The sequence below is a fragment of the Tetrahymena thermophila genome (genome assembly GCF_000189635.1).
Source record: "Tetrahymena thermophila SB210 genomic scaffold scf_8254803, whole genome shotgun sequence".
Lineage (NCBI taxonomy): Eukaryota > Ciliophora > Oligohymenophorea > Hymenostomatida > Tetrahymenidae > Tetrahymena > Tetrahymena thermophila.
In genome coordinates, this window is record NW_002476559.1 from 1550626 (window position 1) to 1572644 (window position 22019).

The 22019-nt window shown below is 22.2% G+C and overlaps 6 protein-coding genes across 6 annotated transcripts; 5 read left to right on the top strand and 1 right to left on the bottom strand. All coding sequences in view use genetic code 6, as the record gives it.

The window, feature by feature from the left end:
- Positions 1-748: 748 nt before the first annotated feature.
- On the top strand, positions 749-1863 carry TTHERM_000013669 (hypothetical protein; the record flags this gene model as incomplete). The annotated part of the gene is made up of 1 exon (XM_012795688.1): positions 749-1863. Exon 1 carries the CDS (start codon positions 1588-1590, stop codon positions 1861-1863), a length of 276 nt encoding a protein of 91 aa, XP_012651142.1. The 5' UTR covers positions 749-1587.
- A 773-nt stretch (positions 1864-2636) lies between these two features.
- Positions 2637-3425, top strand: TTHERM_00013670 (transmembrane protein, putative; the record flags this gene model as incomplete). The annotated part of the gene is made up of 1 exon (XM_001008346.2): positions 2637-3425. One exon carries the CDS (start codon positions 2637-2639, stop codon positions 3423-3425), a length of 789 nt encoding a protein of 262 aa, XP_001008346.2.
- Positions 3426-9487: 6062 nt separating this feature from the next.
- On the top strand, positions 9488-10006 carry TTHERM_000013699 (hypothetical protein; the record flags this gene model as incomplete). The annotated part of the gene is made up of 1 exon (XM_012795689.1): positions 9488-10006. One exon carries the CDS (start codon positions 9488-9490, stop codon positions 10004-10006), a length of 519 nt encoding a protein of 172 aa, XP_012651143.1.
- A 579-nt stretch (positions 10007-10585) lies between these two features.
- TTHERM_00013700 (rab-GTPase-TBC domain protein) lies at positions 10586-15188 on the top strand (the record flags this gene model as incomplete). The annotated part of the gene is made up of 4 exons (XM_001008349.2): positions 10586-11602; positions 12754-13491; positions 13989-14144; positions 14478-15188. The coding sequence occupies 4 exons, from the start codon at positions 10586-10588 to the stop codon at positions 15186-15188; spliced, it is 2622 nt and encodes an 873-aa protein (XP_001008349.2).
- Positions 15189-16961: 1773 nt separating this feature from the next.
- On the top strand, positions 16962-17513 carry TTHERM_00013710 (hypothetical protein; the record flags this gene model as incomplete). The annotated part of the gene is made up of 1 exon (XM_001008350.2): positions 16962-17513. One exon carries the CDS (start codon positions 16962-16964, stop codon positions 17511-17513), a length of 552 nt encoding a protein of 183 aa, XP_001008350.2.
- Positions 17514-18110: 597 nt separating this feature from the next.
- On the bottom strand, positions 18111-20129 carry TTHERM_00013720 (Ab-hydrolase associated lipase region protein; the record flags this gene model as incomplete). The annotated part of the gene is made up of 4 exons (XM_001008351.2): positions 18111-18494; positions 18591-18806; positions 19246-19551; positions 19818-20129. The coding sequence occupies 4 exons, from the start codon at positions 20127-20129 to the stop codon at positions 18111-18113; spliced, it is 1218 nt and encodes a 405-aa protein (XP_001008351.2).
- Positions 20130-22019: the final 1890 nt, after the last annotated feature.

The following is a 22019-nucleotide window of genomic DNA, read 5'->3' on the forward strand; positions in this document are numbered from 1 at the left end:
ACAAATTTCTCTTATACCCTTATATTTAGATAAATTAAATAAAAAAAATAAAATACTAAATACATTTTTTTAATTTGTAAGGTTTGTGTGTTTAAGCTAAAATTCAAATTAATTTACAAACAAATATGAAAGTTTAAAATAAAAATAAATCGCTTTTTTTAGTTTTAGAAAATAACACATTTAGAATATAAGGAATATAAATAACTTGGTTTATCATTGGAAAAGTTAGTAAAATAAAACCTTAAGTTCTTTATTCGTTTCAGTTTATTGAAAAAAGCATCTTTATAATTAATTTTGAAAAATAGAAGAAAATCTTTTGTTTGTTTGTTTGTTTGTTGGCTTATCAACTTATTTTTAAAATAAAACACTCTTTTTTTATTTAAGCTCAATTAATAATTTTACTTGCAATTAAATTTTAGAGGTATTATAAATTTTATTGCATATAACAAGCCTAAACTAAATTTAAATATTCAAAATATTAGATAAATTTAAATTAATTTTTGTGCAAAGTTAGAATAAATGTTCTTTGATATAGATATTTTTTTATCTTTCAATCTAATTATTTATTCATAAAAATGAACATTACTTACTAAGTAATTGCTCTAAAAAGCTATTTATTTAAGTAGTAAATTAAGTAAAAAGTTAATTTATATTTCTTTAAATGTGATAGAAACATTATTTTTAAGTATTTGAAAAAAATTATTTTTATTTTTTTTGTTACTTTTTTGGTTTATATTACTTAAAAGAAGGTGGATTTTTTAGAATTCTGTTATATAACTTAGTTTAAAAGTTAGAATTACAGTAATACTGAGGATAGATAACAAATGATTTTTCAATAAAAATTAGGATAATAATAGATCAAAAGTTAAAAAAGGTAAATGTTGATTCAGAAGATTATCAAAAATGTAAAATTAAATTCAAAGCAATTAGTAAGCAAAATGATATGTGTGATGTGATTACTAAGGATTTTTGTCTTAAAAAGAAGGAAAGAAAAAAGAAAAAAAACAAGAAAAGATGAATTTTATAAGATAATATATGTAATTATTAGAGTTCACTTGCTAGTAGCTTCTTAAAATGAATGATTAATAAACGTATAAGTATATTTATAAGTGAATTAATATATCACTCAATCAAATAAATAAATAAATCGATATAGATAGAGTTTGAAAGTAAGTCTTAAAATGAAAGAAAATCAAAAAATAAACAAAGAAAGAATGAAAGAAAAAAAAATTAAAGCAATTGAAGAAAAGTAAAGAATTTTATTTTTTTTACTTTTTAATTCCCAAAATGAGACAACTTCAAAAATAATCAATTTCCTTACTCAGAAATCAAACAAACAAACATCAAAATATCTTTTATTTTTAATTTCAGCTTTTTGCAAAATCAAATTCTGAGTGATCATAAATCACCCATTTATTTTACACTGGAATCCATCCATTTTTCACTTAAATTTTTAAATGACCTGGTTCAAGGTGGGAAACTGAAATTCAAAATTGGGGGATGAATCCACGAATAGCCACTACATTTCAAATTTTGTTACATGGGTGCTGATGGCTGTAGAGTGTAGAGGACTTGAGAACATCCAAAATGCTAATATTTGCTTCATTTTTCTTAGAGCCAATTATAATGGGGGATGTTGCAAGAAAGAGTACTTTTAAATACACTAAAAAAATGTTTTCCTACTTGTCTACTACCGAATTAGAGCATTGTATTTATGGTAAAATTTGTTTAAAGGGTATAAAATTATGCTTTTTGGGATTTTCGGAGCATCGTTCTGCTCAAAAATACGATAAGTCAATTAAAGTATGTGAAAAAGAATTAATAGGTCAAAATGATATACAAAGCGGGCAAATAAATGGGTGAGGGATGCTATTCTAAGATTTATTGGGAGTTAACTGTAGAATTAGCTATAGGTTGTTAAGTGTTTGATGTGTGATTTGGAGAATAGTAACCAAATTATATATAAATATTATGATCACAAATAAAATAATTTTTAGATTTAAAGCTTGAAAAATTTTACAATTTAAATAATGTTGCGCACCTTTGTATGTGTGGATAGATTTTTTTGGTTCATGAGTTCCAAAAATATAAACACAAGTTATACATACTGTAAAATAATTCTGTGCCTTTAAATGAGTGTTTGTTTAAAGGTATGCTTTGGTTTTATTAAATAACCTTTCCAGGAATTCGAATATTGTGTGTGATATGGCTAGAAAGATTTCTTTCCATTCAAAACCAAATAAAAAAATTCCCTATTAACATTTTTTTCCAATATGAAAAATACTATAGAAAAATTTTTCTTTCTTTATTAAAAATAAAGGAAAGTACTCTTAGATTTTATTTTGCTTGTACTGTATTTGTTAAAAAAGTAAAAATTTATATTCGGTTGGCAATAGATGATAGATAAAATAAAAATTTAAATTATTTCTCTTTTTTTTTGAAATATTTAAATTAAAAAATAATTAATTACCACAGATAATAGAAGAAGAAAACAAAAAATGAGCTCAAAATACAATTTCTTTTACTCTCTAGCTTAATTATGCCCTCTTTTTTAAATTTTTCTACATATTATATAATTAGCTGTATTTGTTCAGAAGTTTCAAGAGGCTCTTGATTATATCGGAAATACTTATTAAATGCAAACAATTACAGAGAATTTTTAAGGCTAGGCATACAACAGCTATTTGATTGTGAAATAAAATGCCACAATTACTAATATAGACTCTTCTAATTGCTACCTGTATAGATCAGTTAGTGATGCAAACTATGATCTTAACTTTGTAAATACGTTTCTCTCATAGGACAACACTTACTATCATGATAGGTCACGAAATGTTTTTTAGAATTTAGCTGCAGTTTATTTTATTTTATTTGCTTTACAAATTATAGTCCTCATAGCTATTGGTTATATTTATAGTTAAAAAGATAATTTTTATGAGATTGACACGGGCGTTAGCTTTGTTGAAAATAGTTCAAGTGTTGTAAACTATTATTTAGGTACTATCTTGATGCCAATACTTGTTATTGACTATAATTCAGACTGTCTATAGAATCATTTTACCTTCTTTTATATTGATCCTTTCTTTCCCTACTATTTCTCTATAGTGATGATGATTATATTAGTAGTCATGTTGGCTTTCTGTTGTCATTATAGGGTATCTATGCCTTTGCTTTTAATAGCTTGTATGCCACTTGTATTTAAAGAATGTGATAAAAAAAGTGATGATGCCTGTGGCTGTTTTTTATTTTTTCTCTCCATTTTTCTAATAACATTGATCTTTTATCCAACACTTTACTCAATATTGAACAACTAAGTATCTATTACATTCTCTAGTATTTTAAGTACCATCGTTTGTTTTTTAAGTGGAGTTAAAGACTGTTTCAGAAAAAAGGGAGAGAGAATTCCAACTTCAGACAATAATTGATTGTTTTATTATAATTATTATTAATTTTATAGATACAGGCTTGTAAGTAATTATATATACCCCTATAATAAAAATAGTATTTTTATTCGATACATCATAACTTACTAAATAGGATAATTATTTATATATAAAACAAACTTGAAAATAATTTAAATGCAAGAGCAAAACAAACATCATTAATTATTTTTAGAAAATATTACTTTCAAAAGAAATTTTATCTTAATAATAATTATTTTATGTCTTCTTTCTTTGAGATTTTAGCATTTAACTAAATACTAATTTATTTCATTTTAAAATCTAAATATCCACAGAAAAAAAAACTGAAAAAGGTTAATCAAATAGGTAAGTGCTTGGTATTCTAACTATAGCATCCAATTGAGTAAATTTCTATTGAATTTGCCTTGAAAACATTAAACTTTTAACATTTTAAAGCAAAGAAAGAATAGTGTGAGGTTAAGGTCAATAAAAAATTTAATAATTACATCAATATTAACACTTCCATAAAAAATCATAAATAAAAAATGACCTTAACATATAATAGAAAAAGTGCCCTCTAGCCATAATTTTTTAGACTTAATTTTTTAAAAAATCAAGAAAATAATTTAAAAAAATTTGTTTATAATAATTTAAAAAATTTTCAAAAAGAATTATTAAATTATAATTCTGTTATAAAATATAAAAATCTTATTTTAATAAATAATTAAAAAATCTATTTCATAATAAGTTAATTTCAAACAACTGAATTTTGGAATGGCATCTTGCTATAATAATTTAAATAATTTTAATGTAATTAAATTATGTTATCAATAATAATTTAAACGAATAAAATTAATTTATTTTTAAATAATTTGCAAAAATAAAAATTTGAATTAAGGTATTTCTTTAATTAGCAAAGAGTTAACTAAATTACCTCAGCTATCACATTTTTATATTGGTTTATAGTAATTTTATTTAAATTTAACAAATCAAAAATATTTTAAAAAGAATTAATAAGCTAGAAAATTAAGAAGTATCTGATTTAGGTAAATAAATTGTAAATTTGAAAATGATGGTTTCCCTAATTCTTATTTTTACGTATGAAATCAATTAGTATCCATAGTTGATTTATTTTAAATTTTTTGTCAAAAAATAAATTAATTAGCTAAAATAAATTTATAAGACTTAGGAATTTAAGTACTAAGCTAAGGTATAAACAAACGAACTTTAAGAATTAAAATATTTCAATTTAGGCCTTGAGTAAATTTGCTTAAATGTTAAATAATAACTTAAAACTAAAAAGGTCAAATTATAAAAAGCAAGGTATTCATTTTTATTTGGAAATGTTTGCTAGTGTTTCAACATCACTAATTTTTCTTTGAAGTTTAGGTAACTAAATAAATTTGGATTGAATTAATTTTTAAATCAAAAATAGTAAAATAGAATTTTAAAGGATTTTATGATAAATTTATTAAAAAATTTATTGAAAAACAGTTAAAATCTTAAATGCTTTAGTCTTAATTTAATGTAATTAATCTTATAAATAAATGATAAATAAATAAATTTTATTAAATATAATTAGATTAGTTTTAACGAAATAGTAGAGTTTAATTTTTTATTGATAAATATAAAATAAATGACTGCTTTGAGAATTTATTTTAATCAATTATAATACCTCATTTATCTTTTATTTTAAAATTTAGATAAAATAAATAAATAATTAAATTTATAAAAATAAATATTAATATAAAAAAATAAAATACTTTTTTTTCTATGTTATATTTATGGTTTAAGTTAAAATTTAAACTAATTTACAAGCAAATATAAAAGTTTTAAATAAAATTAATAGATTATGTAAACTGGCAATAGATAAATGTAGAGCAAGAATATGAAAAACATTTTGAATTTTAATTTTTTGAAAATGAAAAAGAAAAAGAAATCAATATAAAATTATTCATCAAATTTAATTAATTTTCTTTAAAATTTAATCTACAAAAATATATCAGTATTTTTAAGATAAATTAGACAAACAAACATACTTCAACTAATGAAGAATTTTATAAAAAAATCTATATAAATAATAGATAGATATTAACTATTTGGAGATAATTATTCAAATATAAATAAAGTATTTCTTTAAAGATTTTTTTTTAATTAAAAAATATTTATGTTACATCAAAAAAAGCACATTCATAAGTAAACATAATAAATTCCATAAAAAAGAGTATTTCTAGAACTATTAAGTGCTCATTATTAATAATAAAGATAAATTATATTAAATTTATACTCTTTTTTAAAAAAAGCTTCGCTATAACTAAATCAAAAAAACAAGGAGTTATATGAGAAATATTTCTAATATAAATGCTAATTAAATAACGCACCTTTTTTTAGTACTATCGGTTAATTTAAGTATTTTAGTTATCATAAAAGTGTTATTTTATATGCATGTTATGAAAACATAAAATTGATTTGGTAAACAATAAGATAAGAATTGAAATATAAAAAACTCAACTTGTAATAGTTATTTTGGATAGGAATAAATTTAAAATTAAATTTAATTGCAGAGTTTTTTTTCATCCTTTATGAAAAAAGTAGAAAGAAAATTGTTGATTGTAAGAAAATTGATGATAAGTAATAAATTTTTTTATTGACTAGGTTTTTGCTTTTTTTTTATTAAATTAAAGAAGATTTTATTAAAAAGATAAGAAAGTGTTAACTTAATAAATTGAAGTGAATTCTAGCTTTGAAAATTAATTTTCCAGTAATTATTTGCAGTTTCTACCAGATATCAAATTTGTTTTTTTGATTTAAATTTATTATTTTTTTCTTAAATTCCTCTCAACTTTATTTATCAATTTAGGATTTAGTTTTGGAGTCCTTTTCTAAAAAGCGATGAAAATATCTCCAACCTAGAAAATTTATACTTAATTTTAACATAAATTAGTTCTAAGTTAGTTAACTATTTCATACAAGCTCTAGAAGTAAAATTTAATGAACTAAAATTAGATTTAAAATTCTTGCAGTTTTGGTTCTATCCTTATGAAGGTGTTTATAATTTAAAATCAATGCTTGAAAATAAGGTTTATTTGTGAATTAACTATTTTTTGATTAGATATTTATCGTTAGTAGAATTTTATTCCAGTAAATATTATAATATAACTAAAAAACAGAAATAATTTGTTTAATCTTTATATGTTCTAGCTATTTATTTACCCAAATAGTTTTTTAATCTAACTAACAAAATTAAATAGAATTAAAATTAAATTTATCTATTTATTTATTCATAACTGAATTGAAAAATCTGTTTGGTTTTTTCTAAATCAATTAATTTATGTAGATATTATTTTTTTCTTCAATTTTTTAAGATTCATATTTTTATATGAAACATTAAATAGAATTATCAAATTAATTTTTAAAATTTATTTATAAATTATTAATTGAATTGTATTCATATTTATTTTAAGAAAACTATTAAAATTGAATGCTTTTTATGTATTATTTCATTTTATTAATGTTTTTTTAGTTTAAGCGATCAATTAAACCTAAATCAAACGAGGGATTTAGCTTATAATAATTTAATGTTTAAGAAAAATATTTAACGTGAGCGCAAAAATATTATTTATTTATATTATTTCTTATAGTTTGGATCATTATCTGCCAAATGAGGAATCAAATTAAAAGTCACTGCTTTCAGTAAAAAATTAATCAAAGTAGATTAATTTATAAAATTTAGAAAATAAAAAAAGTGAGGGCAAAATCAATCTAAATTAAGTAAAGTTAAACTAATGTATATAAGTGAGAGAGAGCGATGTGTGTGACCTTTTAATCAAAAAATATTTAAAAAAGTTATAATTGAGGAAAATATTTGCAATTTAAATATTTAGTTCTAATTTTAATAAATAAAATATAAATTGTATTTATCTGGTCAAATCCACATTTTAACTTTTAGTAACAAATTCAAAATTGTTTAATCCTTTTATTGATTGATTGTTTTTTTGTTTATTTTAGCAGATTTTGTTGAAGAATCAAATTATTTTTCATTAGAAAGTTTTTTTAATCTAATGAACAAACAAATTGTACTATCATTTATTTAGATTGATATTCGAAGTAAAAATGCAATACACTATTAGTTTTGCAAATATTAGTTAAAAGCAAGTAACATTAACATTAATAGTACTGTCGATTATAAATTAAAATAGAAAAATGATTATCATTTTCATTTATTATTTCATCAGTTATAAATTTGTGTGCAGAAATATACTAATGGCTTAAAAATTAATACTCAATTAAAAAGTTTTGTTGATATCTGTTTGCTAAATAAATTTTATTTCATATTTTATCAATAAAATAAATTAATACTTTTATCAAAGAAGTATTTCGATTATAAAATTAAATAATAATTAAGACTTATAAATTATGATTGATTTTTTTAAAATTTAGTTAGCTAAGTATTTTAATTACTGCTAAGAGACTTATCAGGAAGGAAGGTAAACTGATATTGATAGAAATATTAAACATAAAAATGAAAGATAATTTAAATTATTGAACAATTAATTGTATTTTTAAATATTTAGAAGATGAATATTTGTATGTGACTGTAGATAATTATAAATTATTCAAATCTATTGAAATTCTGTATTTTATAAAATATTTATTTATTTACTTATTATTCTCCTATTGTTTTATTTATGAAAAAAAGTATATTATGAGATCAAGAAATTCAGATTCAGGAAATCCTTAGTAACAATCAAAAATTTTTCTTTTTATAACTTTTTAAATTAAAAGAAAGAAATAAATGAATGAACAAAGGATAAATAGATAAATAATTGGTTGGTTGGTGAAAAATCTTTTGCTAGTTTATTTAATTGAGTGGAGTTGAGAGTAGGTAATAAACTATTAGTTTTTTTGTATGACTTTGTTATAAATTATCCTTCAATAAATTGGTATTTTTTAGATAAATAACTCTATATTAGTAATTTATTACTAATTAAGTTTTACTTGACAATATTTATCAATTTATTTTCTATGATAAGTATTTTTCTTTTGGTATTTTTGTATGGGAACTGTTTTTATTATTCAAAGATATTTAGTCACATCTGAACTTCAGAGATGTTCCCTTTTATTGGTTTAGAAAATAATACATTTAGAATATAAAGAATATAAATAACTTGGTTAGTCAAATAATACATTAAATCCTTTATCAGTTTCAGTTTATTTAAAAAAGCATCTTTATAATTAATTTTGAAAATAGAAGTAAATCTTTTGTTTGTCTGTTTGCTTGTTTGTTGAGTTATCAACTTATTTTTAAAATAAAACACTCTTTTTTTATTTAAGTTCAATTAGTAATTTGACATGCAATTAAATTTTAGAGGATTTATAAATTTTATTGCATAGAACAAGTCTAAACTAAATTTAAATATTCAAAATATTTGATAAATTTAAATTAATTTTTGTGCGAGTAAGAATAAATATGATTAGATATAGATATTTTTTGATCTTTCCATCTAATTATTTATTCGTAAAAGTGAGCATTACTTATTAAGCAATTGCGATATAAAGCTATTTATAGAGTAAATTAGGTAAAAATTCAATTTAAATTTCTGTAAATGGGATAGAGACATTATTTTAAAGTATTTGAACAAAAATCAAATAAATTATTTTTATTTTTATTGTTACTTTTTTGGTTTATTTGTTTTAAAAGAAGGTGCATTTTTTTAAAATTATGCTATATAGGTCAGTTTAAAAGGTGGAATTACAGTAATATTGAGGATAGACAACAAACAAGTGATATTTAAATAAAAATTAGGTTAATAATAGACCAAAAGTTAAAAAAGGAAAATGCTGATGCAGAAGATTAGAAAACAGCAGCAAAAATGCAGAATTAAATTTAAAACAATTAGTAAGCAAAAATAATATGTGTGAAGTGATTACTAAGGATTTCTGTCTTAAAAAGAAGGAAAGAAAGAAGAAAAAAATCAAGGAAGCTGAATTTTACAAAGAGAATATATGTAATTATTAGAGTTTACTTGCTTGCTAGCTTATATATTATGAATGATTAATAAACATATAAATATATTTATAAGTGAATGAATGTATCGATCAATCAATCAATCAAATTAATAAATCAATATAGATAGAGTTTGAAAGTAAGTCTTAAAAAGAAAGCAAATCAAAAAATAAACAAAGAAAGAAAGAAAAAATTAAAGTAAAGGAAGAAAAGTAAAGAAAAAAATATATATATATAATTAAATATAAAGATAATAAGAACAACAAGCTATTTACAAGCAAAGAATAGTGTGAAGTTAAGGTCAATAAAAAATTTAATAAAATCATCAATATTAACACTTACATACAAAATCATAAATAAAATAAGACCTTAATAAAGATAAAAGTTGTTTTAAAAAGCGTACTAAAGAATATCAAATCTAGGAAGTAGAAAGAGATTTAAGCGCTAAGCCATAAACTAAATTAAACTCTATTATTAGCAAAAAATCACTGCATCTAAATTTTAATATTTTAGCATTAAATCTAATAATTATCAAAAATAGATTGATTTATTGATTGATAGATAGATAGATAATAGGTTGATTTTTATATTGGTTTGATTGTTTGTTAGTTTGCTTGTTTGTTTGGCTGATAGGAAACTGGTTTGTAAAGTTTTTGATTAACAGAGAAGCTGCTAAATAATTAATTAATAATTTAATTTATTTATTGATTGATTTAGTTAATAAATTGCTTGCTTTTTTGAGTGTTTTTTTTACTTGATAATCAATCATTGAATCACATATATTAATAAATTAATAGATCAATCAATCGTAAATTTTAAGAAATACTGATTTAAGCTTGTGTGAAACACGCATATATTTTTAATATATATAAATTGACATATAAATTAATTTAGATAACTCTTTAAAACTACCTACTTCTTTAGACAATTTCACTTTATTGCCGCCATTTAGAAGCAGGCACCATCGCTAATTGCACGCGTGATACGATTAACTACAGCTACTTCGCAGCTCTATTTTAATTAATAAATATATTTTTAGCAACAGGTGCTTTGAATCATATTATTTGCTGATTGAAGATTGGCTGATTGATTCATTATTAAAAATTCGATTTTCAGCAAACAACATCTCTAAATTAGAAAAATATTTAGTCATTTAAACTTTTAGCTCTAATTGAAAATGATTGATAAAGCGTCCTTGATAAATGAAAGTTATCCAGGTGATAATTAAAACAAGAAAATTTATTCTGCATAAACTACCTCTACTTGGAAGGATTCTTGTTAATAAAATAATAATAATTTCAAACTAAGCAACTAATTAACACATAATGTAAATAATTTATAACAAATGTAAGGCGATCTTAACGCTGATCGTCTGGCAACTTCTGTTTCTGAATAGGGATTCTTAGACCCAAAGCTCTATCATAATTTAGGCGTAATTAATGCATTAGACATCTCTCATAAAGATGGCCTAACTATGATTGCATCTTCAAATAAATCAAGCACATTCAATAACAATCATAACTCTAACTTTAATAATAATAACAAAGCAAGTACTCCTTAGCAATCTTAATTATTGAATTTGTAAAATTAGTAAATTTGCGAGAATGAAAAGACAAACAAAATTATTTCTAGTCATAGCGCATAAGTAAATAAAGACTATTGGGGAAGGGGAGAAGAGTAAGAAATTGAATTCAAAAACTAACAAGATGCATCAAACAGCCACAATGATAATCTTAAAAGTTAACTAACAAAGGCAGATATCAAGAGAGATATCATTGGTCAATGTAATGTGGAAACTTAAGGCGATGAAGAAGGCGAAGAAGAAGAAAATTATGACTGTGATGTTGATGAAGAAGACACATGTAGCGAATTCATCAAAGAACTTCTTAAAAATGAATAAAAGCTTACTTAGAAAATTTATTGTTCTCAAATCAAAGCCTTAAAAGTTACAAAAATATTTAATGATCTTATATTCTCAATGAAAGCTGAGTTATTAGCTTATCTTACTCTAGAAGATATCTGCTGCTTCAAGAAGGCTCTTCAATACTACCTAGGCAGATCAGTTACAAAAGTGATTGATGCACAAATTCTTAAGTTGATTTGGACTTCTGAGTAGCGTATTGACAACTATCTTCTATGGGATACTCTAATTAATTACTCTTTCATAAGATAGCAATACCCTCACCAATACGAGGTAAATTTAATTCAAAATATTTTAATAAAAAAACAGCAAAATAAATTTACAAATATTTGAATATTTGGTCTAATCAATTAATCAAATAAACAAACAAACAAAAAATTATCTATTGCATTAACTGCAGATTTTTCCATAAATTTCATGTCTATCACTAAAAATGCACTATTAAATACCAAATAAGACAAAATTCTTATAAAACTTTATCAAAGGCCTACAAATTGATATAGAATAATCATAATAGATAACTCAAATAGATTTTAAAGAAACATTTATTTAAAATTCAATTAGTTATTTGTATCCAAATCTCATATCTCATTAATAAATAAGAGAGGGAAAGTGATAAAATCTAAAAAAATCATAAAAGTTTTCACTAAAAAAAATAAATCAAAGCACTCCAGAAAGCCAAATTACTCTTGTATTTATTATTTCAAAGAAAAGGATTTTTTGCCAGAAGTTCAAGTTTATTTTTAGAGAAATTAAAATATAATTAAATGAGTAATTTATTTAATAATGAATTCGAACTAATTTTATTTTAATCTTACTTTTTATAAATTCATTAAAATACTATTGGAAAATTTACTAAATTTATTAATTTCTACTCATCATCATCTTAATACCATAAAATTTGGTCGATTAAAATCTAAAATCAATCTTCCTTCTTTCTTTATAAAACTTTAAATAACGCCTTATAGTGATTAATTATAAAATTTTTAATTTTATGAATACTTTTCGAAAGCAGTAATAACCATAAGCTTTTCATGCTAAGAATAAATAAAATAGTATTAACAAACAACAACTAATTAATTTTACCAAGATGAAATAGATAATTAAGTAATTTCAACAAAAATTAAGTACTAACTAACTGCTGGATCTTTTAAAATAAATAAATAAATAAAATAATCTCTATTTTATTACTCCCAAAAACATATTTATCCACTAAAATAGAACAAAGAAATACTGATAAAAGATTAGACCAATAATTTTATTACAAAAATACATTATAAAATTAAAATTTATATTTTTTAATCTCAAAATTTCTATGAAGAAAATGAGTTAAATTTATTATTATGCTTTGAAAATACTTTTGCTTTATTTTTTAATAGCAATCGTAATTAAATTAATTTAAGTAATTTCTGTTTGTAAAATAGAAATAAACACAAATTGTAAACGCTGAACATGATAAGAACATCAGAATGGATTTAGACAGAACATTCCCTGAAATGGAAATCTTCTAGAATATATAAAATTAGAATAAGCTCTTTCGTGTACTAAATGGACTTTCTTATTCAATTAAAGAGATTGGTTATATTCAAGGTTGGAATTAAATTACAGGTTTATTTTTGCTTTATCCTGAATTTTCTGAGGACATGGTATATTGGATTATGAATCACTTAATGCATAAAGTATCATTGAAAGATCTTTATCTCTCAATTTAAAATGCTTATTCTACTTCACCTTCTGAATCCGCTTCAGAATAATAGCATCTTACTCCACAACAAGCCTCATCTATTTAAAATAATTTAGCTAATTAATACTAATCAAATAATAATCACTAATCAGAAAATAGATACAAGGTATCTACAAATAAATACAACTTCGATGATAAGGAAAATGATTTCGTTGGATATAACAAAAGAGAGGCTGCCCATTAAATCAGCTGCAGTACTTTTGAAGACAAGCAAAGCAGCAACTCCTCAGAGAATAATTGGGCTAACTCAGCTGAACCTGCTCCCTTAATTAAACTGGACTTCCTTACTTATGCAATGAAAGTCTACATGAAAGTCTATCTAAATAATGTCTACAGATAAATTGAAAAAACAAATTATACAATCTACATTTAAAAATGGTTCACTGTGCTATTTTCTCAGCAATTATCTCCAGAAATTGTAATTAATTTTTTTTTTTCATGAATTCCTAAAATTTAAAAAATGTAAATGCGTAATGTTAAAATTTAAATGCAATTTCAATTAAAATTTTTGAACTATGGAGTTAGTGAAGATATTAATTTACGCATAAAAAAATCTGTAAATTTTAAAGTTTAACAAGCTCATTAATTTATTTATTTATTAAATTTTGAATAGAAATCTTTGATTTTCTTCTATCTTAAATTCAAATTTTTTTCTTTTAAAATAAATAAATTTTTTCTTGTAAAACACACAAATTTTTTTATTTTTGCTGATGATTTTTCCACTAGCTCAAATTTTAATCAGCGTTTACATCATATTAATTAACTTGAAGATAAGGTGAAATATAATAAATCAAATATTTAAACTCATATTACTTACTCCTCCTTCACAATATATTTTGAAAGCTATATATTTAAATTCCATAAATTTGATATAATTAGTTTAAAAACTCAACATTATTTATTAAATATTTTTAGACTCTAAGTTTGATGGCTGGCATAGTTCTTCAAGATTGGAATTACCTCATAAAAATGGCATTAGCAGTATTTGATATTTTAAAAGAAGAAATTCTCTTTAAAAGTGATCCAGACGATATTATGGAGCTTTTTTATGATAACTTCAACTTCACAAAGGTAAATTTAATTAATAACTTAATAACAATAATTTCCAGCTAATCAATCATTTTATATTAATAATACATTTTTATTATTTAAAAAATATTATAAAAATATTTAAAAATCTTTCTCTTCACTTTATTAAAAAATTTTTAGAGAGATAAAATTGGGAAAACAATAAAGATATTTTTTGTTTATTTTTCAAATCATAGAAATTTTATTATTAATTGCAAATAATAATTAAAAATGATTTTATTAAAATGAAATTATAAATCAAAAAATTAATTTGATTTGAAAATTAATTTTATAATAAATAAATAAATTTATGAAATTTAATTTAAAATAAATTAGTAACAAGTCTATAGCTCAATATAAAAATTTGAGATAACAAACGAATAACTTTTGTAAATAATGCACTTGTTTGAAGATCAAAGTGACATAGATACAATACAACTAATTGATGGCAGATTCTATAAAGTTGAACAGAAATAGCGCAGGGAATTTGTTAATAGTGGAAGCTAAAGTGGTAGTTTCTTTGAAAGAGTTGGCAAATTTTTTTCCTCTTCTAGTAAATAAGAAACTATTCAATATTTTGAAGAGAGAAGTGAAGTCAAATACAATTCCCTCCCCTAAGGAGCAAAATTAGATGAAAATAAATTTAGTGAATTGATACACTTCAACAGAGTTTACTCAAAAAAGCTTTCAAAAGATTATTCAATTTCACCATCCTAATAAAACCCTATAGGATTACATGAGCATAAACCATCACTCATTTCGTAACAGTCTTAAAACAACCAAAACAGTCGCCCTTTTTTAGAGTAACGAGCTGATCTTTGTAGATATCAAGCCAACTGCCAAGTTCCATAGAATAGCAACTTCAAAGCTTCCCCTAGCTTTACAATTTTCACTACTGCCAGCTAAGCATAGCAAAATTTAAAAAGCTACAGCTAAAACTAATCCCACACTTAATTTAATCAAAACTATAAACCATTTCATAGTAGTAATTAAATAACAACAAAAGAAAAGGAATTTGACATCACTCTCTAGTTTCAATCTCAGTGAACATGATAGTATGCTAATCATATATTTCGAAAAAAATAGATTAATTAATGCATACATAGATATATTCATAGACATATGAATATTTAACTAGCTATTTCCAAATAGCACCATTTACAATATATATTAAATATCCTTAAAAGGAGTTAAATTGTCTTATTTAAGACACATACATTCTCATTAACTCACTCACTTACTCACACCCTTATGCACATATCCATTCATGAATTCATCTATTATATTTGACATCTTGTTTATTAATACATAGAGAACAAATCTAAAATAATTAATAAATCAAAACTGAATAGAAACAGTTTAAATACTATTGAGTTAATTACAAAATATATTAATAATTTGTCATAATGAATACTATCAATTAAAAATAAATAAATAAATAAATAATTAAAAACCTAAAAAACTAATTAATGTATTATAAAAACATCTAAATCAATAATCAGCAAATTAAAAAAAATCTATAATATCCACTCAAATAACCAACCAACCAACGTATAAACTAAACCATAAATTAATTGTTGTAAAAAAAAATAATAACCAATAAATAAATAAATAAATAATAAAATATTCCATTCTCTCATCTTAAAATCTCAAATAATAATTTTTATTACTATTCAAAAACACACCTAACAAGCTAGCAAGAAAGTAATTAAGTAAGTAACAGGCTCTTAATTTATTAATATAAGTTTAATAAAAAATACATAGCTAACTTCTAGATTTACTATTCCTTAATCTCACAATTTCCAAATTTAAAGCGATATATAAATATAGCTAACAATATCTTAAATTTAGCTTAAATAACAGCAAACTATATTAATTTATATATATATATTTCAGCAGAGAGAGTTAAAATAGGTCAGAATTAAAAATCAATTTCTTCTCAAGGGAAGGTTTCACAATGCAATTTAGTAAGCTCTTCATACATTTATTGTCTACATTTCTCTTAATAACGCAAAAAATGCTTATTATAACAAATATTTTACCTATATAATAAAAACTTGATAATAATGAAAAAGCTTCTCACTGCATTACCATCTCCTAATATTGATTTTTATTTCTGATTTCTCCCTAAACGAACATTTCTCTGCTTCATTTAATTATTAAAAATATAACACATTATTTCCATAACTATAAAAAAAATTCTTAATACCAACATTAATTATATTTCAACCAAACCTTTAATACCAAAAGTTTAAATTGATCTAAATCTATCTATCTATCTAACTATATTCATTAAAAATTCATATAATTTAATGCATAACATATATATTTAAATATTATATAGTATACCATTATGAAAAAAATAATCAATATTAACAAACAATTCTTCTTTTAGATTATTTAGTTATTCTTTAATATAACTTATTGAATTAATTTCATTTTTTTTCCTTAGTGATTATTTCATATCTCTGATTATTTATTTATTTTCCTTACTAATTTCTTTCTAAAAATGCCTTACTCTACTATATTTAATTGTTAAAATTAATCCATTTTCATTTATATTATTTTTAATTTTATTTTTAAAAACCTATTTTTTTATTAATTTAAAAAAATAAATAATATTTTTGGATTAAATTGTTGAATTTATTTTATAAATAGATAAAGTTTTAGACAGACTCGTTTTTATTAGGATTTTTTTGAATTCTTATTAAAATATTCAAATTATGGAATTTAGAATGCTAATTTGATTAAAATTTTATAAAGATACTTTTCTGATATTAATTAATTAATTTGTAAAAAATATTAATTAGAGATTTTGAAATGATGAGAAAAGGAATAATTTTTTTTGCTTTAATAGCTGTATTAGCTTAATGCCATGTTAAGGAATTGAATGAATCAAACTTTTTGGAGGCAAATATAGTATTAAATACTATTCATGATGGATATTTTTCCACTTTCAAAGGACCAATTTGGAATTATCAGAATAGATATTTAATATTTTAATCTTGCCAATAGGAAACAACTGCCAGTGTTTAACAATAGTTTATTGATAAAGTAGTTGCAAAGTTACCTGATAATTTATATGTTATACCATTTTTTGTTTTTGAATCAGAAGCAAACATTAATGAAAACATATAAACAAGAGATGTTATTTTAACAGTTAAGAGAAAATATGGTAATGGTCTAGCAGTTAGTATATCTTTGAAAACTGATGAATCTGATGAATAAAAGAATTGGATTGAAAGCTTTGAATAGCTAGAAAGCATCATTGATAGTACTACCCACTACTTTGGAGATTAGGCTATAAAAGAAGTACAATAAATTACTTCTTTTTTAAAAAACATAAATATTTGCTCATAATTAAAAGTATGAAATTTATAAGTTTGTTTTTAAGGAAATAAATAAATAAATGTATTATTTTTATTAATATATATTAGTTAAAGTAGATATTCAAATTAAATTAATTAATTAATCAATAAATAAGTATTCTAACTTGGTATTTTTTAAGTTAATTAACCAACTTTATATAAAAAGTGAATCCTACTTAAGTAAATATATTATTATAAATTGTTTAATAGCATTTCAAATAGTTTATTACGTGGTGGGTGTAGAGTATATATTTTATTTATTTTATCATACAAAATAATATAATAAAAAAAACATAAATTGGCAAAAATATATTATATAAAGATAATGTAATAATTTGTAAAAGCAAAATTAATTAATTAATTAATCATTTGTTGAGCTTCAATCAATGAAATTCCATCACTAATTTTCAATTTGGAAGTTTGTTTAGGAGGTTTAATGAGAATTTATGATATAAAATTTTATTTTGTTAGAAAATTTGTTTTTTGATATAATTTTAAACATTTAATACTATGAGTAAAGGTTCAAATATAAATTGCTTTAATTAATAAATGGATTATTTATATAGTGAAAGTAATTTTTTAAATTTTTTTATTTATTTCATCATTAAGAAGAGGGAGTAGGAGTAGGATCTTGACCTTGGAGAATGTTTAAGAGGTCATCCATGTGTTCATTGCTGATACCCCACATAAAAGTGCAGTGACCATAGTTATATTCTTTGAACCAGAAGTTGGGGAGTTGAGTTCTCATCCAGGCAACATCAGTTGGGTCAGCCAAGCTATCTGTGGAACCAGCAAACAAGTAAACTTTTTCTTGGATTTTAGTTAAATCATAAAGAGGAGCCTTAAGAGAGTGATACTTCTTTAAATTTTCAATAGCACCATAATCATAAGCTTAGAAGTTTCCTTACTTGACCATTTGTTTCCAGTGTTCCATGTTCATTAAGCTGGTACCAGCAGGGTCATGTCCTACAAGTACGTCCATTCTCTTTATTTAATTAAAAAAATAAATTATTTTTATTGAATTAGTTAATTTATAGAATGAAAATTAAAGATAAAAGATAAAATAATTGATAAAATTTACCTTGTAGTTATCTACTTTAGGATCAGTATCAGCAATAGGACCAAGGAAAGCTCTGCATACTTTTCCCAAGAAACCACATACAGTTTCGAGGAAAGGATGCTTCAACCAACTGTAGGCAAATACTTCATGGATACCTAAGGCATACATAAGCCAGTCAACATTGTAGTCAGCAAGAGCAGACAATACCTTACTGTACTCATTTTTAACTTTAGCAACCTGTTTACAAAATAAAAATATGTAAAAATAAAACAAAAAATCATTTGATATCAAGATGCAATTTTATTTTTCATCTTAGAGTTTTAATTAATTATTAAAAATTTTAAGGAGAAGTAGAAGAATTTTGCTATAATTTGTATTAGAACAAATTCACATCTTTCAAATTAATTCAGTAATAATCTATTTTGTTTTTTAATTTAATTAAAATCAACTAAGAATAGGATAATTATTGCATCACTTTAACTTCAAGATTTTAAACACCAAAATCAGAAAATTTAGTTAAATTAAAATTCTATTGTTTATTTGTTTGCTTGTTTGCTTGTTTTTTTATTTGCTTTATATTTCTAAAGAAAGAACAAATAACAATTTTTTGCTGTTTAAACCATTATGAAATGAATTAAATTAATCCAAAACAATTGAAATTTAAATTAATAAATACAGGTCCGAAAGCAGCAACCTTGTCAAGGTATTTGAGAACTCCTTGATTTCTGGTTGATAAAGCGATGAACATTGTGGTGGAACCTTAAGAGTGACCAACATAATGAATTTTATCAAAGCCAGTAACGTTGGCGATGTAAGCAAAGCCAGCAGGTAAATCATACTTAGACATTTCGTCGAAGGAGAAATTCCAAAAAGCCTTATCAGTATCTGGGTTTAAGGTTGTGTGGTTTCTTCCAAACATGTTACCTCTGCTATTACCCATCCAGACATCATAACCTGCATTAGCTAAGATGAAAGCTGGTGCCTTTTTTATAATAAAAATGAGTAAATAAATTAAATTAGAGCTAATAAATAAATAAATGAGTGTCAGTCAGATTTTTCAAAAAGAATAAAAGCGCATAGCATAAAATAAAATTTTATTTTTTATGTATGTTTTTATATTTTTAAAATAAACTTTTTTTCTAAAATAAAGTAAAGAGGGATTGTTTGTTTTTTATAAGTTAGTTATGCGTGGTTCTAATACAAGTACTACTTATAAAAGTTTAATAAGTATGAATAAATTTGTATTACAAGCTTTTCTTCATTAATTATCCAAGTATCAGAGCAGTCAAGCAAACCGTGTTGAAGGAAAATAGGTTTCTTTCCAGATACGATTTTAGATTTTTTGGCTTGAATACGGTTGTACTTGAGAATGTAGCCATCTTCAGTGGTGACATAGTGAACTTCAAGAGGATATTTATGGTAGGCCAAGTACTCAGCAGTGGGTAAGTTCCTGTCTGGTGAAGGAAGTGCGACATTTTGATCATCCATTCTCAAGTAGGATAAGTCGCAAGTGCAAATTGCAAACAAGCAAAGAGCTATAAGGAGGGTCTTATAGTTCATTAATTTTGTAGTTTATTAATAAAGAAGGATGTTTGTTTATGATATATTTCCCTTTTTAAAAGACCAATCTTTTGAATTTTGCCTTATTTTTTGAGTAAATTAATTATCTGAATATTCTTTTCTTTATTTGCTTTTGTTATCCAAATTATTTGCTAGTTTGCTTATTAGCTAAAAGAGTATTAAGGTTAATAAAAGAAGGTTTCTAAATAATTTCTTTTAGGTTATTTACAAAGATGTGATTCTAAACAAAATCACTAACTCCGAAATAAGTGGTAGAGAGAGGAACCATGTAATTAATTTATATAAATTTAGAAGAAATAAATCAAATCAAATCAATTCAATTCAATTCAAATTACTATTTAAGAAATATAATTTAACCATATAAAATATACAATTGAAATGTAAATAAATCAATACTCCTAAATATAATTTTTAGATTAATTTTTATATAAATTAATAAAAAAATCTAAATTTTAAACTAAAAATACTTATATGTATTAAGAAGAATCAGGATGGATTACATCTTAGAGATATTTAAGAAAATGAGGTTTATTAAATTATATTTTTATAGTTACTATATGAACATTCAATCAATGCAAACATAGTAAAATTAATAAAAGAAATTACATCTTTTATAATACAAACCCTCATTAATCCTTAATTAAAAGTGACGTACATTTCAAACTATTTTCTCATACTAACTTGCTTAATTTACGTCAAATACAAGCATCTAACGTTTTAATCTATAAAATACTAATTTAAAACCAAAAAATTTATTTTTAATAATCAATTTTAATATAGATGCTTAATTTACTAATTTAAAGTTGAAGATATTCTAATAAAAAAAATTATAATATAAAATCAATTGTTTTCTTCTTTAGCATTTTTTTATTTTTCAATCTTTCTAAAAAATAAACAAAAGTTAATTTTATATTTAAGCAAATATGCTTTTCTATTTTTTATCCTAAAAGTCTTTTAACCAAAATTAAATTTAATACTTTAATTTCATAATTCGACATATTTGCATTAAAATTAAATTTATAAGTAAAGTTTTTTTTAGATTAATGGATGGTGTTTATGTATATATATATACGGTGGAGGATTATTTTTCATAAATTAATTTCTAATATATCTTTTAAATAGACAAAATATCACAAATTTAATAGAGATTTAATTGTGTAATCAATCATACATGAAATTTTACTTATACTTTGAAACATGTGGAATTATTTATTCGAAATAAATAAAAAATAGATTTTGGAATATACAAATAAATATATGTAAATAAATGATTGAAATATCTTCAATTATTGTTAATATATTATATCCAATCAAACAAAAAAGTTAGCAGAAATATAAAAACTCAAAATTTTTTTTATTAAACAATCACATCAATCATAAAAATAGTCATGAACTTTACCATATTTTATTAAAATTTAAATCAATCTTTAAATTCTTAATTTTCTATGTTTATAATAAAATAGTTTTTTGAGATATTTGGTTGTATGATGGAGGATTTTTTCATAAATTAATGATTTAAATAAATAAAATATGATTATTGTAAACGATAAAATTATATTTATGTTGACAAAGCAATAAATTGAATTTTAATTATACTTTGAAAAATTTGAAATTATTTTATGATTTGAATATGAATAGAAAATAGATTTTTATTAAATATAATTGTAATCTGGCTATATAAATAAATATATTAAAGGATACATAAATAGAAAAATATTTAAATATAAGATTGATATTTAAATTTTCTTAATACTTACTATTTTTAATCAAATTATGTAATTAAGCTATTTAGCAGAAGATAAAAAATTCTTAGATACAATTTTATAATAAAGAAATCATGTATTTTATTATTTTTTATCAAAAAATTCT